Source organism: Sorex araneus, chromosome 10 (assembly GCF_027595985.1).
Source record: "Sorex araneus isolate mSorAra2 chromosome 10, mSorAra2.pri, whole genome shotgun sequence".
In the NCBI taxonomy this organism is placed as follows: Eukaryota; Metazoa; Chordata; class Mammalia; order Eulipotyphla; family Soricidae; genus Sorex; species Sorex araneus.
Window position 1 is genome coordinate 3,511,584 of NC_073311.1, and position 22,667 is coordinate 3,534,250.

The 22,667-nt window shown below is 47.5% G+C and overlaps 1 protein-coding gene and 1 long non-coding RNA gene across 3 annotated transcripts in view; one reads left to right on the forward strand and one right to left on the reverse strand.

Moving 5' to 3' along the window:
• The window catches only part of LOC129399126 (uncharacterized), a 115,469-nt gene extending 102,203 nt beyond the window's left edge, over positions 1 to 13,266 (reverse strand). The window contains exon 1 of one of the 2 annotated variants that reach the window (XR_008626947.1): positions 13,168 to 13,266. This is a non-coding gene — a long non-coding RNA (uncharacterized LOC129399126). Of the gene's footprint in view, positions 1 to 12,181; positions 12,414 to 13,167 lie in introns of those variants that run through there. The other variant, XR_008626948.1, reaches the window with a different exon arrangement.
• Positions 13,267 to 13,361: 95 nt separating this feature from the next.
• Positions 13,362 to 16,764, forward strand: FOXB1 (forkhead box B1). The gene is made up of 2 exons (XM_012936103.2): positions 13,362 to 13,744; positions 14,115 to 16,764. Exon 2 carries the CDS (start codon positions 14,168 to 14,170, stop codon positions 15,143 to 15,145), a length of 978 nt encoding a protein of 325 aa, XP_012791557.2. The 5' UTR covers positions 13,362 to 13,744; positions 14,115 to 14,167; the 3' UTR covers positions 15,146 to 16,764.
• The last annotated feature ends 5,903 nt before the right edge of the window (positions 16,765 to 22,667 follow it).

The window sequence follows — 22,667 nt, forward strand, 5'->3', positions numbered from 1 at the left end:
CTGAGCATCACCAGGAGTAATTTCTGAGTGCAGAGCCAGGAATACCCCTTAGCACCATGGGGTGTGACCTAAAAATAAAAAATAAAAAAACTAAAAAGAAAGGATTTACAGCCCCAAATTTCAACACAAAAAATTCAGTATAAAAGCTGTGCTGGATTTCAAGACAAGAAGGGAATCTTCCTGTGCCCTTCAGAACTTAGTTTAAACTGGCTGAAGGAAAATATAATTAATTCCTCAAAACCCAGTCCTCATGAAGAGAGAGTGAGCTCCAACTTTCTTGTTTCTCTCCTTCCCTCATCCTCCTCTCCTCATCCTTACCTACTGCCTCTCTTCTATACCACCTGAGACATTGCATGTGCCCTTACTTCAGAGACTGCTAGGGGCAGTTTCTAACTGTAAGAAGTCCCAAGAGAAAGTGCTTTTTAAGCAACCAACGAGAGTCCTGGTTTGCATCTCCTTTGCCTAGCTCTTACCCCTCCTGAATACAGCACAACAGCACAGAATAAAATTCAGTTAGTTATCTAAATGTACCTCAAAAGGTATATATCATTTTTTTTTGCTTTTTGGGTCACACCCAGTGCTGCTCAGGGGTTACTCCTGGCTTTGCACTCAGGAATTACTCCTGGCGGTGCTTGGGGACCATATGGGATGCCGGGGATCGAACCCGGGTCGGCCACATGCAAGGCAAACGCCCTACCCGCTGTGCTATCGCTCCGGCCCCTCAAAAGGTATATTGGTTGTTATGTTAAAATATGAAGAATGTGCATTAATAGACTTCTACAAGTCAAGTAATTTGTGATGTTTATCCAAACCAACGTATAGAGTATCTGCAAAAGTATGATTTAGTCAAGTTTGTTAGGAAGATATGTTGATCACCCTCTGTCTAAGAATAAAAGCCCAAATACATATTGTGTATGTGCTACACTGCACCCTTAAGAAATAGTTCCAATTTCATTCAGATGTATTATGTTAGGATCAAAGAGACAGTACAGGAGTTAAGGCACTTGCCTTCAATGAGTTCACCCGAATTTGATCTCCAGCACCACATGTGGTTTCTGGAGCACACTTAGAAGTGATCACTGAGCATAGGGCCAGGAGTAAGCCCTGAGCACTGCCAGTTGTAGCACCAAAATGAAGTAAAAAAGAAAAAAGAAAAGAAAAGAAAAGAAAAGAAAAGGAAAGAAAAGAAAAGAAAAGAAAAGAAAAGAAAAGAAAAGAAAAGAAAAGAAAAGAAAAGAAAAACACATTATATTGGACAGTCATGTTCAGTGGAGTCTAGCCACAGGCATTGATTAAAGCCAGAGGGCACTGACATATTCTGAAAATTCAAGTATCACAATTGCTTTCAATAGCCTTGTTTGACAACATCAGTTTAGATTTTTCACAGCTGGCTCATTTTGAAAATCATTTCAGGGTAAGTGAGCTTTATACTTTAAACAGAAAATAAGGAGAGGAGAGAATAATTCTTTTACAAAGAGAAATTCAAACTCCTGATGCTTAAGAGAAAGTTTCAGCTCTAAACATTGTTGTGTACATGTGTGTAAACCAACTGAAAAGCAATAGAGCATATCTACTTCTGTTTATTTGTTTGTTTTTGGGCCACACCCATGGATGTTCAAGGGTTATTCCGGGCTCTGCACTCAAGAATCACTCCTGGAAGTTCAGGGGACCATAAGGGATGCCAGTAATGGAACCCAAGTTGATCACGTGCATCACAAGAAAGAGCCTTACCCACTGTACTATGGTTTTGGCCCACATATTTGCTTCTGATCTATACCACTGACAGCTGCTTCTTCAAGAGTCTGGCAAAATGAACCTTTTTGTAGGTAAGTCCATTTTCTTTATTCCCAGACATACAGTCTTAAAAAATAAAAAAAAAAAAACCTTTGGATGGTGATTTTAGAACGAGTGCCGTTTTATTTACTCTCAATTAATCATGCTCAACTGTAAACAAAGTGTCTGTTTTAGTTCTGCTGACAATTATCCACTTGTCAACATCTCCCTCAAGTATCTGCAGCATCTGGTTAGAGCAGAAAACCTCTACATCAGAATGAATGTTTGTCTCAGTTAACTCAGGAATTCATTGTTTCTCCAATCTATCAGCAATCAGGTTATGTTGTAAAAAGAATGTCACCTAAGTATCTCATAAGGATGCAATTGACCAGATAGTAAAGGATTTCTTAGATTTCATTTCATTCCATGCTTAGCAAAATAGAAGAGGGGTGTGATCATAACTTCAAAAGGGGTGTATCCTGTGACCTTAGATAGGTCTATATGCTCTTAGGCGCCACATGATAAGTCTAGACATTGCCAGCAATCTGTGCCTTCCTGATAGCATTCCACCACATCCACAGAAGGAAATTGTTGATTTATGTGAGGAATCCGCATGAGGTTTGCAAGCTGTAGGACTTTACACCACCCCCAAACCTCTTCCTTAGGGACGGCCTTTTAAACATAGGGAATAATCGCTGCTCATGCTTAATATTTTGTCAACAATGGCACTTCTATGGGCCGGAGAAAAAAGGGGCATCTGGGAGAAAGTTTTGTTGAGGGAGAATTACCAGTGTCTTGACTGAATCTTTCCCAGGGAAGAGAGAACCTCAAAAAATCCAAATGAACACCCACGCTATATCCGTTTTGTTCTTTCAGAGAATTAAGATAAAGAAGTCATGGGTCCCTGGGATGAGGGGTGAGGTGTGGCAGAATGAAGAGGGTGCTGCGTTCTGACCAGCTAGTCCCGCAGCACATGGTCGACGTCCCAGAACCCCCTGAACACATCTCACAAACCAAGAGATTCTTTCCACCGGGATCTCTTCCTGACCCTGGATTCCAACCTGAGATGAGCAAGCAATGATGTAGTGGCGTGGAATAGCCCACCCGGCTCTGCCAGGCTCTGAGAATAAATGCAGAGAATTGAGTCTGCTCCGCTGGGGACCCTGAGAACCCCAGGTTAGATCTGTCCTACCTAACCTAGAAAGTGATGGAAACAGGAAGAGGAGGGAAGACTAGAAATGGGTCGTGTTCCCTCCTTTCTGACACCAAGGATCCTTAGAACCTCCCAGTAATTGACTTTAACGAAGGGGTGGTGTCCGCAGTAACCATCGCCCTCAGGGCCATCTCGGTTCTGTTTCCAGGCCAGCCTGTCTCCACCCCCACTAACTTGGGGCCCAGAAACGTCGGGAAACTCCCCTAGGCCTCATCCTGGAAACACCGTCCCACGTTTTACCTGGTAATTTATGCGCAATTAATTGAGATATCTCTTATACTTGATGTGCTGCAAAATTAATGCCTAATTTATGTAATTAGTCAATTAACTCTAATTCCAGCATATGTTCCCAATGCCCAGAAGGTGTGCTGTTTCCCAGGTACTTATTTTGATGTCACGAAATGCAACTAATTAATTTTACATGCATATTAATTTGGGATCTCTTTCGAGGTTTCCTTTGTGCGTGTAATTTTAATATTTGTCTTTCCAGCCTTTGGGTGAAGGGTGGGGAAGGTGCAGGTGGGCGTGGTGGCAAGAACCCTAAGGGCGATCTTTGAGGAGGGTCGGGGGGCGCTGGCCAAGGAATCGGGGGCCCAGAAGGCTTTTAGGGAGACTGGCTTGGCCGACAGTTATTTCACCAAGTACGTTTTGCATGTGCTTTAGAGAAACTGCGAGTTTTATTTAGGGCCTGAGGCCGCGGGACCACGGCTCCGGGCCTTCTGTCCCGCGGCGCACCCCAGCCACGAGACACTTGCATTGCTGCCATTACTGCTTAAGCTTCTGCTTTGGCTGTTACTTTGCATCCAGGAGGACGACTCAGATTTCCTGCTCTATATTCCGAAAGGCGGGGCATTAATGGGCTTCTCTTGAGTGCGGATGTCTGTATGAGTTCACGGATCTTCCAGGCTGCTCCCAGGCAGCGCATGGAGATCGGCGAGCTTGAGCTCCCCGCAGCTGCCTGGGTGCAACTGGAGCGGGGAACCGCGCCCCCGTCTTGGCCTCCGGAAGTCTCTCTCCGTTCTCCTGCAGCAGGAGCGAAGACCAGGCAGGGAGAAAGTTTACTTTCCAAGTTATTGGGTGGCACATTAAAACTTTTATCCTTTTTGGACAAATTAATGAGCAATTTAATTAATAAAATCAGAGAGTCGTGTAAGTGCTATGATAATGAAGTTAAATGAGTGCACGGTAAAATATTCACTAATCCAGAGCGTTGCCAAATACACCCCCCCCCACACTTAATTCTGCTTAACACTAAAAGGGTTTTGAGCACCATAATGAGATTCCTCTGTCTGCTAATTAATTGACACACTCCTGAATATTCATATGAGCTACACCAATACGTTCCTAATTGCACCGTGGAATAGATCTCAGAGGAAAGTAAATCGCCATAGACTTAATTAAAATAATGTATTCCAGATCCAGGACGGAGAAAAGATGAGATATTTGCCTTCGAGGGCGCTAAGAGAGTGGCACCTGGTTGGCGGAGGGGCGAGATATCAAAAGGCGGTGCCCAGCCTCAAATCAGCGGCGTGGGACGCGCAGGGAGAGCCTTGGGCTGCTGAGAACCGCGCGGTGTCGAATGCGGGGGTTCGCGAGACCCTGGGTTCCCAGGGCGCCCGCGCTGGCTGCGCATCCTGAGGTTGCTCTCTTTGAGAAAGCGGCTCAAGGGGCAGTGCAAACTCCACCACAGCCCGGCGCCCACCGTCTTCCCTTTGCCCTACACCCCCAGGCTGGTCCCAAGAATCTCTCGGGCAAACGTCGTCGGTGGGGATACTGTCAGGGAGGGAAACTTTTCCTAGAGGTTGTCCAAGCCGCCATCCATAATGTCCCTATCCCAGCCGAGCAGTCGCGGGAACCTGTTTCCTGGAGGGAGGGTGACTCGCGGGGGCAATGCTGCATCCCAAGGTAGCCATCCTTTCTCCCCGCTTCCTCTCCCCCTGCACACGCCCCCGCGCACAAAAACACGCGGCCGAGGTCCTGCGCACAATCGCCCTCGTTGGCGCGTCCAGGGCGCCGGCGCATCCCCAGCCGAGCTCACCTAGGTGGAGATGCGACGCAGCTAGGCTGCGGACCTTTCACCTCCTTTAAACGGCATAGTCACGCACGTGAATTAAACTCTCCTGACTTAGGAAGAGGGGGTTACCGCCCCCTTTCCACCCTTCTTCAAAAAAAAAAAAAGCACCACAGGTTAGAAACGAAAAAGAGTTTATTTGAAGACATACAAATGCATATTTATTATACACATGTAGGCATTAACAATGTAAATTACACCGCCAGCAGTTGCTGGTTGTTTATTCATTAGATCTTTAGAAAATCTACATTGCCTCCAGACAGCGTGATGATAATGTGAGATACACAAGCAGTTTACATAACCAACTTCGATGCCGACTCTGCGCGCAGCGGCTGCGAGTCATCAACAGGTCGGGGGACGCAGACGCCAAAGGGCGGGAAAAAGTAACCCCGAAATCCCCAAACCCTAAGCTGCAGGTTGTCAAAGCTCTGGGCAGGCTAGAAAGCCAAGGCACCTTCTGGACCCGTTTCTCTGGGGCTCATTTCTTTCACCCTATTTGGAGGTGGCGCTTTTTCCCAATTAAAAAAAAATAGGTGGAAATGGAAGAGTCTCGTGGAACGGACAGCTCCAGCTCGTACCTCCACCACTTCAGGCTCTTCGCGCGCTTAAGGAGCAATCCCTGCTTTGGGGAGCTGAGAGGGCGGCCCAGGACACACCGTGGAGAAAAGGCAGCTCACCTTGGTATAGAGGAGTCATAAGCATCGCCAATCGGATCGCAGGGATCACCCAAAAGGAATGGCATTCACCCCACCCCACCACCCAAACAATCCCCTCCCTACTGGTGGACCGCCATTTTTTCTTATTTCTTTTCTTTTTTTCTTCTTTTTTTTTTTTTTGGCATATTATTGAATGCTCAGTGGCTCGGGATCTATCCGAAAGGTAGAGTTGGAGGATCTAGCTTGCAGATTAAATATTTTAAGTCTAGGTGTATGTCCAGATTTTGTGCCTAATTAAATCTCAGAATGAATAAAGGCAAGGGGCGGTGAATGATGTCAGTCCTGAATGTCAGTGTCAAAGGCGTTGAAACAGAACAGGAGACTGTGAAGGCTTCAACAAGCCCTGGACTCAACCTCTCTTCTGGGCACCTCCACTTGTGGCGCCCACATCCCGCCGCCGAGGGGCGCGGACTCTCTGGGGAGTAGGGCGTGCGCTGGAGTGCGGGACGCCGGAGTAGGGTGCGCGCCTGAAATGTGGGGCGGGGGAGTGGGGTGTACAACCTTTGGTCCTCTGCCTCGCTATCCGCCCACTCCCGCACAGACGCAAGGCCAAACCCTGACGTCTCTGCGGGGCTGGGAAGGCAGCTAGTCTGCGGCCTGGAAATCCGCCACGGAATTTGCAAGTGGTCTGCGAAAGGGGCGCGTGCAGAGACCAGAAAGGAAAACTGAGGCAAGTGGAGGCTGATGAATTTATTTCCGGGTCTAAGACCTCGGAGTCTTCCTCTACGGCTTGTCAGTTACAGGCGACCCACCAAGACCCAGCAAATTTGGACCCGAGCTAGGGGCAGTGTCGAGGACAGGGCGCGCGGCGAGGGGTCGTGCCCGCCAAAGGCCTAGCGGAGCCAAGTCCCTGTGGCCAACGGAGCCCGCCCGAGCTTGAAGACCCGCCGCTGCCCGCGCCGCGAGCTCGGAGCCCCGCCTTTGCGCCTTTCTGGGCTGGGGGAGCCCAGTGAGGATCAGCCGCTGGCTTTCTTTTCTTTCTTTTCCAACCCAGCTTTGTGGGTGGCAGCTCAGTGAGGGTTGCACGAAGACAAAAAACAAAAGTCGAGAGAGAGAGAGAGAGAGAGAGAGAGAGAGAGAGAGAGAGAGAGAGAGAGAGAGAGAGAGAGAGAGCACCAGAGATCAAATAGTTTGCATCTCCCCAGGAGCACAGCCAGTTATTATACCTAAAAGACTTTTGTGGTCTTCAGCAAAACCTGCTTCTGCCATTAAGAAAATACATACTACACATGTCCACCACCGAACTAAGCACTTCTCCTGGTCAGACTGAGCAAGTCCCGCAGAACAAGTGTTTTAAATTTGGATACCTACAGGTTATCAGGTTCCAAGACAAATGCAAAATCAAGAATGCATAAACAAATAGTATGAATGCAAAACAGTCCTCATTTTATGTATCTGCAGAATTCCCCATAATGGATCTTAATCAAATTTATGAGCAAAGTACATTTACAAATTGTCTAGGATTAACTTTAATCTTCTATTGCAATCAGTAATTTTCTTCCTCCCCTGGAAAACATATTCAAAAGAGGTTAAAATATTTCACCACTATTTTGGAAACTTTGAATTAAATTTATAAAACTAAAATTCACCATCGTTTTTCCTGATTTGATAACCCCTCTCACTCCCCCCAAAAATTAAGTGTGGATGCCAAACCACTGTACTAATTTTTTTCCCTTTAAAATTTGAGCAGGCAAGTAATTCCTGACAAAGAAAATTAATATGAAAGGTATATGGGCGATTTTCTCCCCCTCTCCCCTTAAGAAAAAGACCCTTTGCTCCACCCCGCTATTAAACAAAACACAATACCCTTTTCTGGGTGGTACTGCACAGAAGTTGATTCAGTTTTGACAATGTTGTTTAGCTATCATTTGCTATTTTGAATGAATGGGAGCGATCCCCCCTTTTACAACATTTGTTTCCTATTATGGAGAGGCGCAGCAGTTGAGGGCAGACATGTGAAAGTGGCTGTTTGATTCTCTTTTTCATCCCCCTGACCCTGCCTTTGTCCCTTCTCACCCTGGGAATGTCACGCCTCACTACTTCACTTTGAGATGCTCGAGAAAGTGGCTTTGTTATTCCCTTTTAGACATACACGAAATTGTTCTCATTCCCCCCGCTGTAAAAGATACTTCACATCAGGACCCGGTTCACAAGTGCAATGCAATTTGGCTTAGTCCAACCTTTGTTCTGCTTGTACAAATGAGGGAACAGTGCACGCATTATACAGTTGATCTACTGCTGTCTTAACCCCAGAGTTAGGGGCTGGGAGAAAAGCAAGTTAATCCCTTCAATACCAAGGTGGCTTTAGCAATATTTCCTCCAATAATAATCATAGATTTGAACTGCTTTTTTTTTCACACAGAGCAAAACTTAAGGGGTGGGGTGGGGGAACAATAACAAAACATCCTTCTATCAACCTTCTACAGATAACTTTTCAGACAAATACATTTGTGGGATTGGTAATGCCAAGTTAAAACTCTACAATTGTTTGTGCAAAGAAGGGATTCGGTTTAACAAGGAAGGCTTTAGAGCATAGGAATTTCGAAGTAAAGCACGAAAGCAAAGAACAAATGGCATTTAGCAAGCCGATTCAAAAGAGGGCATTATGGAGAGCAAGGCAAGAGTTGTTTTCAGGAGCTCGCAGAGGTTGGGGTAGGAGGGATAGAGGTCAAGCGGGAGACACGTAAGCCTGGGTCCTGTTTATTTTGTACTCGAGGTAGAGGAGAAAATGAGCTTTCCCATACTCTCCGAATCTCTGCAGCTGCTTGGGAAATTTACTTCCAAATTGGGTTCAGGGGGTCACTATTCCTAGTTTCCCCACTAAGAGAAAAACACATTAAATTCAGGTGCCCTGGCCCTAGAGAGAGACAGACCTCAGTCACCACCAGGTGGCAGGGACTAAGGGGGAGAACTCTAAATTCGAGCTCCTGAATCTGGAGAAGGTAAGGCAAGGCAGAAGCTGAAGACTCTAGGCTTCCTTCCCACCCGGCAAGATTGCACCTAGCAAGAATGGATTTCTGGCCATCAGAAGTTTCTTTTTGCCCTGTTAGGAGTCAAAAGTCCAAGCACTGTTTGACCTGTCCAAACTCCAGAAATTTCAGGACTCCTGAGGTCCCGGCACCTTTCTTCCAACAAGTTTTGAGAGTTGGAGGAGTGCGTTCCTAAGATTATCCAAACTGGGGTTGGGGTGTGGGCAAAAAGGAGGGAGGGGTGGAGGGGGCTCAGGATCCCTTTAGCTCTGGTTGGCCGTGGGCACCCGAACACAAAGCATCTTCCTTTCCCCTGCTCTCTTGTGAGGGCGGTTCGGTTCCCGCCAGGCGCGGTGCAAGTGGTGGGTGCTGCGGGGGGCGAAGAGCAAGGCGAGCCCAAGGGTTTCCTGGGTCTAGGTGCCTAAGTGGGTGCAGGTCCCTAAAGCGGACCGGCCTGGAAGCTGTCGCTGGCCAGCAGCCCCAGAAACCCGGCACTGCACCACGCGGATTCACGGGGCTCTCTGGATTCGGAACGCAGGCTTAGAGCTGTGCCAAGCAGGCGAGGGAAGCGCGCCGGAACAGCTTTCCGGACACTCGGGCAGTTGTTTGTTTTGTTCATTTATTTATTTATTTTCATTGACCACCGACATACGCGAGTTGTTTTCGTGCTGAATATCCCGGTAGCTAAATCATTTGGAAAGGAACTCTAAGTCGTTCCATGCCACCGAAGTGCAGTTTTGGAGAGAGTGATGGAGCGGACAAAGTGGCGCGGTGTTAAGGTGCGCAGGGGCGAGGGATGCGGGGCGGAGGCAGGGGGCAGGGGTGAGGATGGGGGTTCGGGAAAGCACAGGCGCGGGCAACGTCGGGAGCTGCCTGGAAAGTTGAGGGCGGGTGGAAGGTCCCGAATTCTGCCTGCACGTGGCGGGGGCCCGGGACTTTCCTCGAGCAGGGAAGGTGGAAAAGGCGACCTGAGGCGCTCAGCGCGGCACGGAGGAGCGAGGAACCGGGTCAGAAAACCGGAGAGAGGGAGCGAGATCTTTAGAGTAGGGCGGGGAAAGACCCCGGGAAAGGGAGGGGAAGCCCGCAGCAAGGGCGAGTGGGAAAGATAGCTGCACGCACCGCCGAGTCCCTTTTCCAAGTCGGGAAGGCGGGGATTGTTATTTTGGCGCCTTCCCAAACTGCCTTTTACGCCCTCCGCCCACCCCCCCAACACCTCCCGTCGGGGTTCGGTAAATATTAACAAACCAGGGAGCATGACTTTCTGGAGTGTGGACGGAGAGCTGGCCCCTCTCCGGTGGGGTTTCGTCTTCTAGGCCTCCCTCCTCCCCCCTGCCCCCGAGTTCATGCACACGCACACCTGCTTGACAACAGAAGGGATCAAAATCAATATTGTATTTGTCACCCCTCGGTCTCCTTTTTACTCTCCCGGCAGCCCGGGTGCCACTGAAGCGAATTGTGGATTTATGGAGGGAAATTAGCATAAATTATTACGAAATCTGCAGCCGTGTGTGGTCCAGCTTGTGGGAAAAGAGGCTATTGCGAACTCTCCAAGCAGAAAGGTGGTCGGTGGCGGGCTGCGGCTGAGGAATGAATAGGTCTTGCAGGAAAGAGATTTCCATTTGGTTTGCACATTGATATAATTGACTTATGTGTATTTTATACAGTTTTCCCAACAACTCCCTAAGCCTCTTGGTAGACTCTGCCCCCTCCCCAAAGCTCTATTCCATAGACTCTGATGCACTTTTCAAGATTTCTGGAAAATGCTTCTTTCCTCATCATCTTCAGAATAAAACCAGTCTGAAAATGTTGTTTAAAATAAAATAAACACACACATAACACAAAACCCTTCTCCTGGCTTTGGAGAGTTCCAGCAGCTACCAAAATAATTTAGAAGGGACACTCATAATTCCTCATCTAAGGCAAACTTTATTCTCTTAGGCTTGATTTTCTTCATGAATTGTGGAAAGCTCTCCCAACCTCAACCTCTCCCAACCTCAACCTGTCCAAACTTCAGGCATGACTCTCTACTTGTATTCTTGCATATCCCAAACTTGGTGGTGGACAAAGATTTATTTGAATTTGGATTTTTTTAATCCAAATATTTCCACTTTTGGAATTTATTTCAGCTTCTGTTTACTTTGGGCAATTATTTCAACAGCCACACAAGGACCCCCCTTGCAAAGAAACAAAATGCCAATTGTTAAAACAAGAAAACATTTCTCTCTCCATCCCCTTCCCCATGCCCTCCCAACCCCCCCCCCCCCACACACACACACTGATCTTGCTGGGTACCTGGAAGAAAAGAATTTTTCTAGATGTCTGGGGGGAAGGAGAGGAGAAGGTTTTTTTCACTCCTATCATTCCACCTCCTGAAAGCAAGGGTACTTCATCTTTCCTAATACTCATCTTTGTTTGTATATTAATATGCACATATTAACTGGAAGAATCCCTCAAACCCTTAAAGACTTCTAACCTTGAGCTCCCTTCTTCCTTGGTTTCAGGCATCATGCCCTTGGAGAATTCTGGTGTTTTGCAGAAAATTGTGAGCCATCTAAAATGTCAGTCCTCTAGTTCCTCAGACTCCCAGCACCCCCTATTCTGAGGCCTTTGAGCCAACTCTGGACCTGCCAAGAACTCTCCACATCGCAGCACCTCGTGAGGAGTTGGAGTTCAGCCAGCTTCTAGGACTCTGCTCAATGCCTCCTGCCTGCCTCAGTTCTGGGACCTGGCCCAAGGGGTATGTTTTGCCCTTGGGTCTCCAGCCCCTTCCCAAGCTGTGCCCCCTAGACAGGTCAGCATCCCTCACCCAGGCCCTTGAGCCCACCTCCTCCTCCTGCTTATCCCCCCCCCCCCCGGAATTAAGAAGGTGACATTATTCTTTGCTTCAAGCACTTCTGTTAATATTGGAAAACATGCGCTTGCATCTCAAGTGAGGCAGCCCAGGCGGGAGAGCCATTTCAATATTAATGAAATTGTTTAATCTCATAAATTCATCGTGTTTAAGTTACGTTTTGGTGAGTTATTGACCACTACCCCACTCCAAAAAAACCTGGTTAATGGAGGTGTGTGTGTGTGTGTGTGTGTGTGTGTGCGCGCGCGCGCGCGCGCGCGTGCACGCGCGCATTGTGATGCTGCACTCTTGCACTGAGATGTTTTCTTCGAACCCCCCAACAACTGCACTGATTATCACTAAGTTGAAACTTTCATTGCTCTGCAATCCCTCCTCTTCTCCCCACCTCCTCAAGAAAAAAAAGTTTCCACATTACCGGTGTGCATTTTGGACTGTGGATATTGAGCTTTTAACAGGGCAATAAAAGAATTTCTTTGTAAAACCGCCCAAAGCGAGAATGTGAAAATTCCGGACGGGTCTGGGGGATTGTGAGCAGGGGCATAAGGCACCTACTCCTACACCACCTGCAGACAGGAGGAGTGGACTCACCATTTCATAGCAATTAGATGATGATGATGATGATGCTGACGATGAGGACGACGACTTATTACCATTAATTGAACCTCCCCAGACAAATCTTAATGGAAAAAACCTGTCTTCCGAACTCAGTGGGTTGACCCCTCCAAAAAGGAAAACGCCACATTTCTCTTCAAGTCTTGGCGGTAGACTATCTTAGAAGGACAGTTGGCAGTTTTAGTATTTTTCTTTTTCTTTTTTTTCCTTCTTTGCCAGGCTCCTCTCTCTACCTTAAATAAGTTCCATCTAAACTTCCAGACAGGCAACACCCAACTCCTAAAGTTCCAAACCACCAAATGGGGTTATGTGTGGCGGGTCCTCCGGGTGATGAACTCAGACCTTCCTGGGTCTCTGCCCCGTGCCTGCTCCGCAGATCCAAAGCCTCCATCCCGCTGAACAAATTGCTACACACTTGAAATAAAGAATGCACGGAGATCGTTCCGACACACGATCTTAGGTTTTTTTTCTGTTTGTTTGTTTTTTGGGGTTTTTTTAGAAAGAGAAAACTCTGGTAGTACATTTAGATTCAAAAAGGGCTTTTACAAGAGACTGTCTGATGATAATGAAGATGGTGACGATGGTAATCGCAAGAAACAAAACTTAAAACCCTTATCTCTCCAGGCCACACACCCATGGGAGCAGCAGAGGTTATTAGACGCGGACCCTCCTGTCGGAGGACCGAATCCGGGTGGGGGTGGGGGCTGGGATGGGAAGGTGCATTTTCATCCCAAGAACCCATGCAACCATCCCCAGGTAATGCAAGCACAGGCAAAAGGGGTCTGCTTGGAGAATTGGGAGTGGGGGGTCGGAGAGCGGGGTCTGGAGTTGGCTGACAACACAAACCCGGCACGGTGCGGAGGAAACCGAATCCCGAACCACGCAGTTTCCGTGCTAAGCACCGTCCGCGCCGCAGCTCAGCGAGCGAACCTCAGCGGTCGCAGCATCCCCGCTCCGCATACCTGCACGGTGCGCACCGGGCCGGCGCGTCCCACTCCCGGTCCGCCGCCGAGGCTCTTCCCCCTCGGCCCGTCTGCGGCTGGAAGTGATTCCTATTGGCCGAGGTGTCCATGTAAATAGGTGTGAAAGCACCCGGAGCGGCCCCAGCTCTCCCCTCCCGCCCAGTCCCCTCCCCCGCACCCCTCCTCCTCCTCCTCCCAGGGCGATTGTCATATGATAGCTAAGAAGTGGCACATTAATGAAGCACCGCTACAGGGGTCTTTTCTGCTCCTGTCACTACTTAAAACTATCAGATGGTTGGAGGGAGGACATGGAGGCAGGCACCTAGCTCCGTGTCGCCGCGGAGCCCACAGCCGCGCCCCGAGGAGGCCCTCGCACCCCATCTCCCCAGCCCGCTGAGCACGCGGCCAGAAGCACAGCAGACCCGGCGGCTCGGGGCGCTGCGGGGCTGAGCGCCGGAGCTCAGAGGCTCTCGGAGCTCCTCGCCGAGCCCGGGAACCCGGCGAGCCCCTGGCTGAGCGCACACGGGCCAAGCTGCAGCGCCCCGGATGCCGACTCGCAACTTGGAACAACTTTAAGGTGAGCGGCTCTTGCGTGCATCCCTGCCGGTCGCGTCCGCTCGGTGTCCCGCTTGCTCTGGTCTCTGAGATCGCGCTCCGCGCACCAGTCACCCCTTCTCGCGCGCGCCGCTGCTCGCTGCAAGTGGCCGGCCGATAGGGCACTGCGCACGCTAATCAACACCGCGGGCCACTCGGGCCGCGCCCCAGAGCTTTATCTCGGCCGGCCTGTCTGACCTCGCGGGGTGTGTGTGTGTGTGTGTGTGTGTGTGTGTGTGTGTGTGTGTGTGTGTGTGTGTGTATGCGAGCGAGCGCGCACCCCTGTCCGTCTGTCTGTCTGCGAATCCTTCCCTGTCTCACCACCCTCCCGCGCATTCTCCACCCCCTTCCAGATCTCAGCAGCCGTAGTCCGACGCGGACCCCGAGCCAGCCGCGGGCTAGCACGATGCCTCGGCCGGGCCGTAACACGTACAGCGACCAGAAGCCGCCCTACTCGTACATCTCGCTGACCGCCATGGCCATCCAGAGCTCTCCCGAGAAGATGCTGCCGCTGAGCGAGATCTACAAGTTCATCATGGACCGCTTCCCCTACTACCGGGAGAACACGCAGCGCTGGCAAAACAGCTTGCGCCACAACCTCTCCTTCAACGACTGCTTCATCAAGATCCCGCGCCGGCCCGACCAGCCCGGCAAGGGCAGCTTCTGGGCTCTGCACCCCAGCTGCGGCGACATGTTCGAGAACGGCAGCTTCCTGCGGCGCCGCAAGCGCTTCAAGGTGCTCAAGTCCGACCACCTGGCGCCCAGCAAGCCGGCCGACGCGGCGCAGTACCTGCAGCAGCAGGCCAAACTGCGGCTCAGCGCCCTGGCCGCCTCGGGCACGCACCTGCCGCAGATGCCCGCCGCCGCCTACAACCTGGGCGGCGTGGCGCAGCCCTCGGGCTTCAAGCATCCCTTCGCCATCGAGAACATCATCGCGCGCGAGTACAAGATGCCCGGTGGCCTGGCCTTCTCGGCCATGCAGCCGGTGCCCGCCGCCTACCCGCTCCCTAACCAGTTGACTACCATGGGCAGCTCGCTGGGCCCCGGCTGGCCACATGTGTACGGTTCGGCGGGCGTGCTCGACTCGGCCGCCCCCATCTCCATGGCTAGCGGCGACTACGGCGCCTATGGGGTGCCCCTGAAGCCTCTGTGCCACGCGGCTGGGCAGACGCTGCCCGCCATCCCCGTGCCCATCAAGCCCACGCCGGCCGCTGTGCCTGCACTGCCCGCGCTGCCCGCGCCAATCCCCGCCTTGCTCTCGAACTCGCCGCCCTCGCTCAGTCCCACGTCGTCCCAGACAGCCACCAGCCAAAGTAGCCCCGCCACCCCCAGCGAGACCCTCACCAGCCCGGCCTCCGCGCTGCACTCAGTGGCCGTGCACTGACCCGCAGCGGCCCGCGCGCGCTCTGCGTCCCCGCCCCGCCAAGCGGACTCGCTGGGCCTGGCCCTATATTCCCGCCCACCCCCGATTTGGGAACGCCACCCTGGCACCATACACCCGACCCTCTCTCCTGGTCTCCCTAGCCGTGCGCCAACTCTCTCTCCCGGTCCCCTTCTCCCGGCTTCCACCCTTTCTCCTGTTCTCCTTCACCACGCGCCCACTCTCTCCCAGAACTTTGTTTTGGGCACAGGAGACAAAACACGAGCTTGCAGAAAGCCCTGGAAGGGAGGAGGGAGTTATCTTGGGGTAGCCTGTGGGTGGAGGTAGGCTAGTGGCACCTGAGTCCTTCCACACTCTCCTCAGACCCAGTCCCGGACCGCGACCCTCCTCCCTTGCCCCCCCCCCCCACCCCCGGGGAAAAGCCTTCTGGCGCGTCAGTGAAGAGATGCGCATCCTCGCTCTGCTCTGCTGCGAGTAGCGAGCTCAGGCCTTGGCGCACTCGTTTCCAAGAGCCGAGACACCAGTGCGAGGATTTCTCGCACAAACGCGCCCCGAGGCTCCAGCTGCACGGTGGAGGACAGGTCTCTGCTGGCGTGGAGGAGTGTGGCGGGAAGGGACTCCATAAGCGCCCAGCCTGCTCGCCGCGTCCCATCAGGCCGCCACTGGCGCTAGGGTTGGGGCAGACCCAGCAACCGCGAGCCTGGGGCCGGGCCTCCCCATCTCCTCCGCACGGGTTGAGTTTGATTTGGTTTGCTCTTGTTTCCTGCCCTAGGGCACAGGCGCTGGGAGTTAGGGGAAAGGCGGAGGAACTGGGCAGAGGACGCTGGTCCTCCACACAAGCAAAACTAAACGAAAAATAACCTTGTGTTGTTTACAAAACGCCCCATATAATGTAAACAGTGAACTGGAAATCGTCTTGCTTGGCGGGCGAGGGGCAAAGCCCACTTTACAATACCTGTTGTAATGTGAATGTTTACTCTTCATTTTCTGGCCAGGTTTAGGGGAGTGATGGGGGGGTGGTGGTGGTGGTGGTGGTGGTGGTGGTGGTGAAGAAGTTAATTGGGACGTTAACTTTCCAATTACTTAGAGACCTTTTAAACTATTTATTTTATTGTTGGGGTGGGGGAGAAAATGAAACAAGCCCAGATCGAGAAAGCATCCTGGGTGACTCTTGGAAGAACACAGATAAGCTGAGTTGGTAACAAGGTGTCACCGGTAAGTCTCCCACGGACAAGCCTTTCTGTTTTCGTCAAGAACTTTCCAAGAAGCTAAAGGGCTGCGAAGAGATGTAAATGCTTGTGAATAGGAATGATTATACACTGTGTAAAATGCACTTTTGTTTCCTATATTCCTTTAGAGTCTTAGGTAATTTGCTGAAAAAACTATTGTTCTGGTGTGACCTACTTAAGTTAAAAGAAAAAAAAAGTTGTAGTCATCAAAGCTGTAAAAATCTTACCTTTCATTTTCCTTCCTCTCTGAACAGAATTAGCATGGCCTTTTAAATATTGATGTTCTTGCCCCCAGCATGCCTGTTTTAAGACAAAGAATTTTAAAAAGGTGTCTACATTAAATTATGAACCTAGTCCAAATAATATTTTCTCATTAAAATACGTAAATTCAGATTTGAGTTTCGTGTGTTTTTGAAGAATTGCTGCTTTTTTTTTTTTTTTTTTTTTTACAAAAGTCAATATAGTACTTCTCTGGGCATGTTCTGTGTAATACATTGAGTGATTTGTCTTTCATATCTTATTTTGAAAGTGGTCAATGTTCCTTAATGCACTGGCAAATTGCAGGGGAGGGGAGAATGGGAGGGAGTGGGTGATGTGGGGGGTGTTGTTTTCATGGATTCTTGAAAATATTTGTACATAGGGAGAAAGGAAACAAACTATTTCTAGTACACAATAGATGCCCAGGTAGAGTGCTGAAAGAAAAATAGTCATTAAAAAAAAGAAAGAAAGCATTTTATATGTTTGAAAGATCTATCTTAACTCTACCTGTTACAAAATAATGTTGCATTTATATTGATGGAAAGTGTGTGTGGAAATCAGGTCGAAGTGATATGGAGATATAAGAAGTAAAAACAGATTTGCTTACTTGGTGCTTATCTTCTGATGCATCTGATTTGGAGTGAGTATTCATTTCCTTGCTCCTTAAATTATTACAGTTGTTGAACTTTGCATTTTTAGAAGTCACTCAAAAGTTGATATCTCATGTCAAGAAATATTTTATTTTGAATTGAACAGGTTTCTTTTCATGTCTTTCTCTGGGAAAAGAAGACAGATGCATTTATTTTAAAATCACTTTGCATGTTTGATTCCAAGTACTTGCTTTTCTTTAACTATTCACAGAAAATTAAAATTTGACAAGAGTTTGTGGCTCTGAGCCAATCACCAATTTATTAAAGGGGAGGGTGCCCACAATATTCCAAGGCAAGGTGTGTATTCAACTAATGAAGTAACAAGACAAAGACAAACTTAAATGCTGATTAACACTTTACTGTGTAAAATGATTTAACAAGAGTTCCTTGTGTAACACAGAGTAACCCCACACTGAAATCATGATCATGACACTTTTAAAGGAGAATCCTTAGCACCTGTGACCCTTATAGATTTAGAGGGTTATCCATGTAAAAAAAAATTAGGATTAATGCAAAGGGTAATTAATCCTGTTGTGACCACTTTTTAAAAGGAAGGATCCCACACACAGCCAAAGAAAAAAAAGTAGAAAATAAATGAATCATTGGACTGATTAAAATGCATGAAGCCACTAAAGCTCTTCAGACAGGAGACAACTAAACTCATTCATCAAGCCCAATTCACAATTATATCAACAAGATCGGCTAAAGAAAGCCTAGAAAACTTAACCACTGGGTTAGGAAACTTGGTTCTCAACATGAAGTCACATGTATTTTCCAAAACTAAAATACACTCTTACCATTTCCTACAAAAATAAGATTAAGACCTAGGAAGTTCTCTGGAATGTTATAAACTCATTCAGAACATTTGCTAGCATTGAATTTGAACTGGGAATAAAAAAAGCATAAAAGGAGAGTGTGAGGCCTTGTAGGTTTTATCTTAGGTAGTCAGGTAAAATTTCCTTTTTCTAATAGGTTTATGAATTTAGAAATAAATAATTTGTATACATTGCCTTCAGTATATGAAGATAAATTAGATCCAGATCCTAGTGTTGTTTTTTAGCAAAGGACTAATTTCAGCTTAGTGCTTTTAAATGTTCTTTTCAGCTGGTAAGTTCTCGTCATGGTGTATTGCAAAGAATGAAATAACTTGGGCATTGTGATTTCCCTTTTCATGAGATCGCAGCCATCTCTTCTTAGACAAAGTTGAACCCATGAAATAAAAAGAAATCCATTGATAATATCTGGACCTTGATCCTAAGCCCAGAGGCAGCACAAACACTTTGCCTCCATGCTACTCCATGCCTGTCTCCACCCTCTCCCAGCATTGAGACTTATACCCCTTTTAGCTTAAGTGCCCCACAAATAAGGAAGTTTATAACTATGATACCTTCAATGGGCCTCTTTGTTATGTTAAATCTTTTCACCTGGCTCAAGTCCAAAGTCAATACACACAGCTTCAAAATAAAAGTGTAAAGGACAGAACCTCTTCCAGGCCCAAAGGATTGGGGTGGGGGCGCTTATGCTCTGCGATCAGAGAAGTTCTATTCTTTTCTCTTTTGTAAATTGGGGCAGTTTTGAGTTTCCCTCTTAGATAGCTAATATAAAGGCACAGCCATTCTGTTACTTTAGGGCTTTTACTTTATTGTGTATTAGACTTTATCAAGGACTTTCTCTGCCATTCGGGGGCCCTGCTTACATAATAGACAAATTTTGTGCATGTTATCAAATGCTGCACAAGTGTTCCTTTCCATTGCCTGGGTGGGGTGCTAGGGAAACCTGGAGACTCTGGAGAGGTGTCAGAATCCTCCACATGGTGTCAATATTATAGTTACCTATTTAGTTCTTCTAAAAGATGGGAACATTCAGTGTCTGTGCAGCAGGAAAAGCTGACCAGGCTTTTACAGTGCAGTGTTGATCAGAAGTTAGGGGTGGGAGAAGTACTTGAACTTAGCACTGCAAGCCATAGGTCTCACATTAGTTTGTACTAAGTACTATTCCACATCCTTGAGGTACAAGGGAGGAGGTCGGGTTTATATTTTACAAGTGGAACCCTTATTTGCTTATTTATGTTTGGTAAAAAGTATCCATTTAGGAGATGGAAAATCTCAGTTCTCAAATTCTTTGTATAAATGTCATTTCCCCCCCTCCTAAAGTCACATACGCCCAGGGACACCCAAACAAAAATAAAACAAAAGCAGCCCAACTGACTGGCTGTGCAACCTCCAAAGGGATGCATTTGTTTCGTTTAAACTAACAACAAATTATCTAATTAATATGTTTCAATTACAGCATGAAAGGCACAGCCCCTGGACCGCCCGCAGAGGGGGCACAATAGCCCCAGAGTCCACTCTAGGAATTTACAATAACTTCACATCTGTTTCTTTATTTTCTGCCTTTGGAATCTCAAACTCCTCTCAAGATCACTTCAAACCACGACCCGAGTTATGAAATATGTCCTGATGTAAAGGGGGGAAGAAACTTTGCCCATGGATGCTTCATTTGCAAGCAAAAAAAAAGTGAAAGCCCATTGCAGAGCATTAAACAAATATATTAGAATTCTGTCACTTTATGCAATTGAGTAGATCAAATGAAGGGTCCAGGCCACTTCATTCACTCTCATTCACTGCAATAGAAAATGCAAAGAATAGCAACCCTAGACTGGCCACCGATGTAGATTTAGCTCCTTTTTACTGGGAGACAAAAAGGCTGAATTTTCACAAATACATTGCTGACTCGGGGACTAGGAAACCAGCCCTGCAACCCCTTTGGAATTTAAATTCATTTTATCTTCCTCTCTCTTTGCGGGGATCTGTTTGCACTACAGTGCAAGATGCAGTGGGGCACCCCCTGGATGGCAGGAGTGGGGGAGGGGAAGAGAGGGTGAAGTGGGAAGGAGCTCCGGATCAGCTCAGATAATTTTGATGAAAACAAACTTCTGTCCACATCAATATAGATGCATTTACACCGCATGTATGCCCTGAGTTTCTTACCTCTTGCTAGGCAAGAGTGACCTAAAATAATTTGTTTACCAAAAGGCCAGAATAGCACCTGGATTCCCTGCTATCTTCTTAGTGCTACTATCTGGTCAGCAGTGCTCCTGAAACTGAAAGCTGGGCTGCTTAACATTCTCTCTCCATCTCTTGTCATCTGTGTTTCTCTTTGGCTCTTTATGTCTTTCTCCTACACATCTTACACACACACACACACACACACACACACACACACACACACACACACACACACACACACCCTCTACTTTCTGATAGCTACCCTATAGAAATGTGCTCTATAGAGTTCAGGACAGAAGATGGTCTTTGGTCAGAATTTCAAGCTCGAATCTTCTTATATTTTAATCTCTCAAACTCAGGGGAGCAAAACCAGTCACTCAGGTTTGTGTAACAATACCCCCTACCCAAGTCTTCAATAGATGACATTTCTGTTTGATGCACTTTACAGATTTTTTTATGTGTTACCCTCTTCAAAAGCTTACTCAGAGCTGCTTCTCCAAGCAGGGAAAAGAAGGAAGCAGCTTCACCCGTTTTGGATGTGATGGCAAAAGAGCGAAGCCGATTTTCCCCCCTCAATCTTGAAGTCTAAATAAGATCTTATCTGAAAGAGAAATACTTTGAAGGGTTTTTTTACTGTATTTAATATTTTTCTCTGTTACTAGATCCAGGTTCATCAAAACCTTGAACATCTTTCCCTCGAGCTTAAGACTTGTGAGGTCACATTTGGCATGATTCTTCATTAATTCCAGGGATTGGTGTCTGGAGTCCAGAACCCCAGGAGGTGACTCTGACCTGCACAAACTAAAAAGATATTGAAGAAATCCTTAGCTGTTTTGTAATCATGAGTTGGTAAACTCAGTGGAACTACTAATAAGCTAATCAGAAATTACCAACAGTAAATTGTCATTGGTCTTCCCAGGAAGATTTTTTCATAAGGAGCATTTTCAAGAACATATGGGCAAAAGGGTTCTTCTTTGGCAGCAGATGTCTTTTGCCTGTCGGCAAATAACCAATGTCAAATCAGTTGCAAGCTTTTGAAGGAACAAACTCTAAGCATTAAGCAGAGCAGATTAAGCTCACAGGAAAAAAGCATTCTTTAGTATCTGTTGTTTGGAGACACTGTGATACCAGTTCACGCTTTGCAGCCTGTACATTTTGATTTATTCAGTTAATTTCTTCCCCAGAGAGTTTCCTGTTGACCAGACTTACTAAATATACAGTACAGAAAGAGTTCTTTATACATAATTACACATGTATGTAATTATATATGATTACACATAGGATATATATGCATATATATGCATATATTTCCAAACTGCTTTTGCTCCAGATTTCTCTCCTTTTCTTCCAGAAATATAAAGTTTTGGTGGACAATCTCAGCACCTAGAAGCATATTGGGCAAATGTTCAATAAAGGGTGTTAATTTTGTGCCACTTAGAGGAAGCTCAGTATTTATTAAATAGTGTCTTGAGTGTTGTGCATTAATTAGAGGGGCTCCTTGGAGACACTTTAAATCCAAGAATGGTCCCATGCAACTGGAAGACTCAGAGCTTCTGAATTCCCTCAATAAATCTACTGCAGCTATACATGTGTGGCTCTCTTGGAAATATTAAAACACATTTTATTTATTTACACATTTAATAGACTGAATGCCCATGCATAAAGGAAAAGATCATTAAAAAGTTTGTCATCACCCTTGGCATCAGGATATATGATTTTTTGTTTTGTCAGCTGGTGGTGCTCAGAGTTTACCCCTGGTTCTGCACTCAGAGGCTGCTGCTGATGGGGCTTCGAGGACCATATGCTGCTCTACTATTTATGCCAGCTACCGGGTTTTTGTTTGTTTTTAACTATAATAATGGACTGTCTCAAGATTCCTAGTATGGTTTCATATTGGAGAAAAACTGACAATGACTATCCAATTTTTCTGTCTTCAATGGATCCGTCAGGCTGGATGAAATCTTTCCTGTGACTGCTGATGAGATGCTGACAGTGCTCATCCCTGTAGTGTGCATAGGCAACAGATGCAACAGCCAGAGAAAACAGGCAAGGAATGATTTTTATGATTATCAGTTTAGTCCAGATGGGATATGTGTAATCATTTAAATCTCCAACACAGAACAATTGAATGAATGGGAATTCTGAAGATAGTTTTGTTCGTGTAGCTTAGGGGAAATCTATGCTGGAGTTCACGAGAGAGCACAGAGGTTGAGGACTTATTTTGCATCCCTCTGACCCAGGTTCCAATACTTGACACTCCATAGGGCTTCCTGAGTTTCTCCAGGAGATACTTGAACACAGAGCCAGGAATAAGCCCTGAGCACTGTGGGTGTGGCCCACAAACAAAAACAGAGACAAAGCAAAACTCTACGTCTTTGCT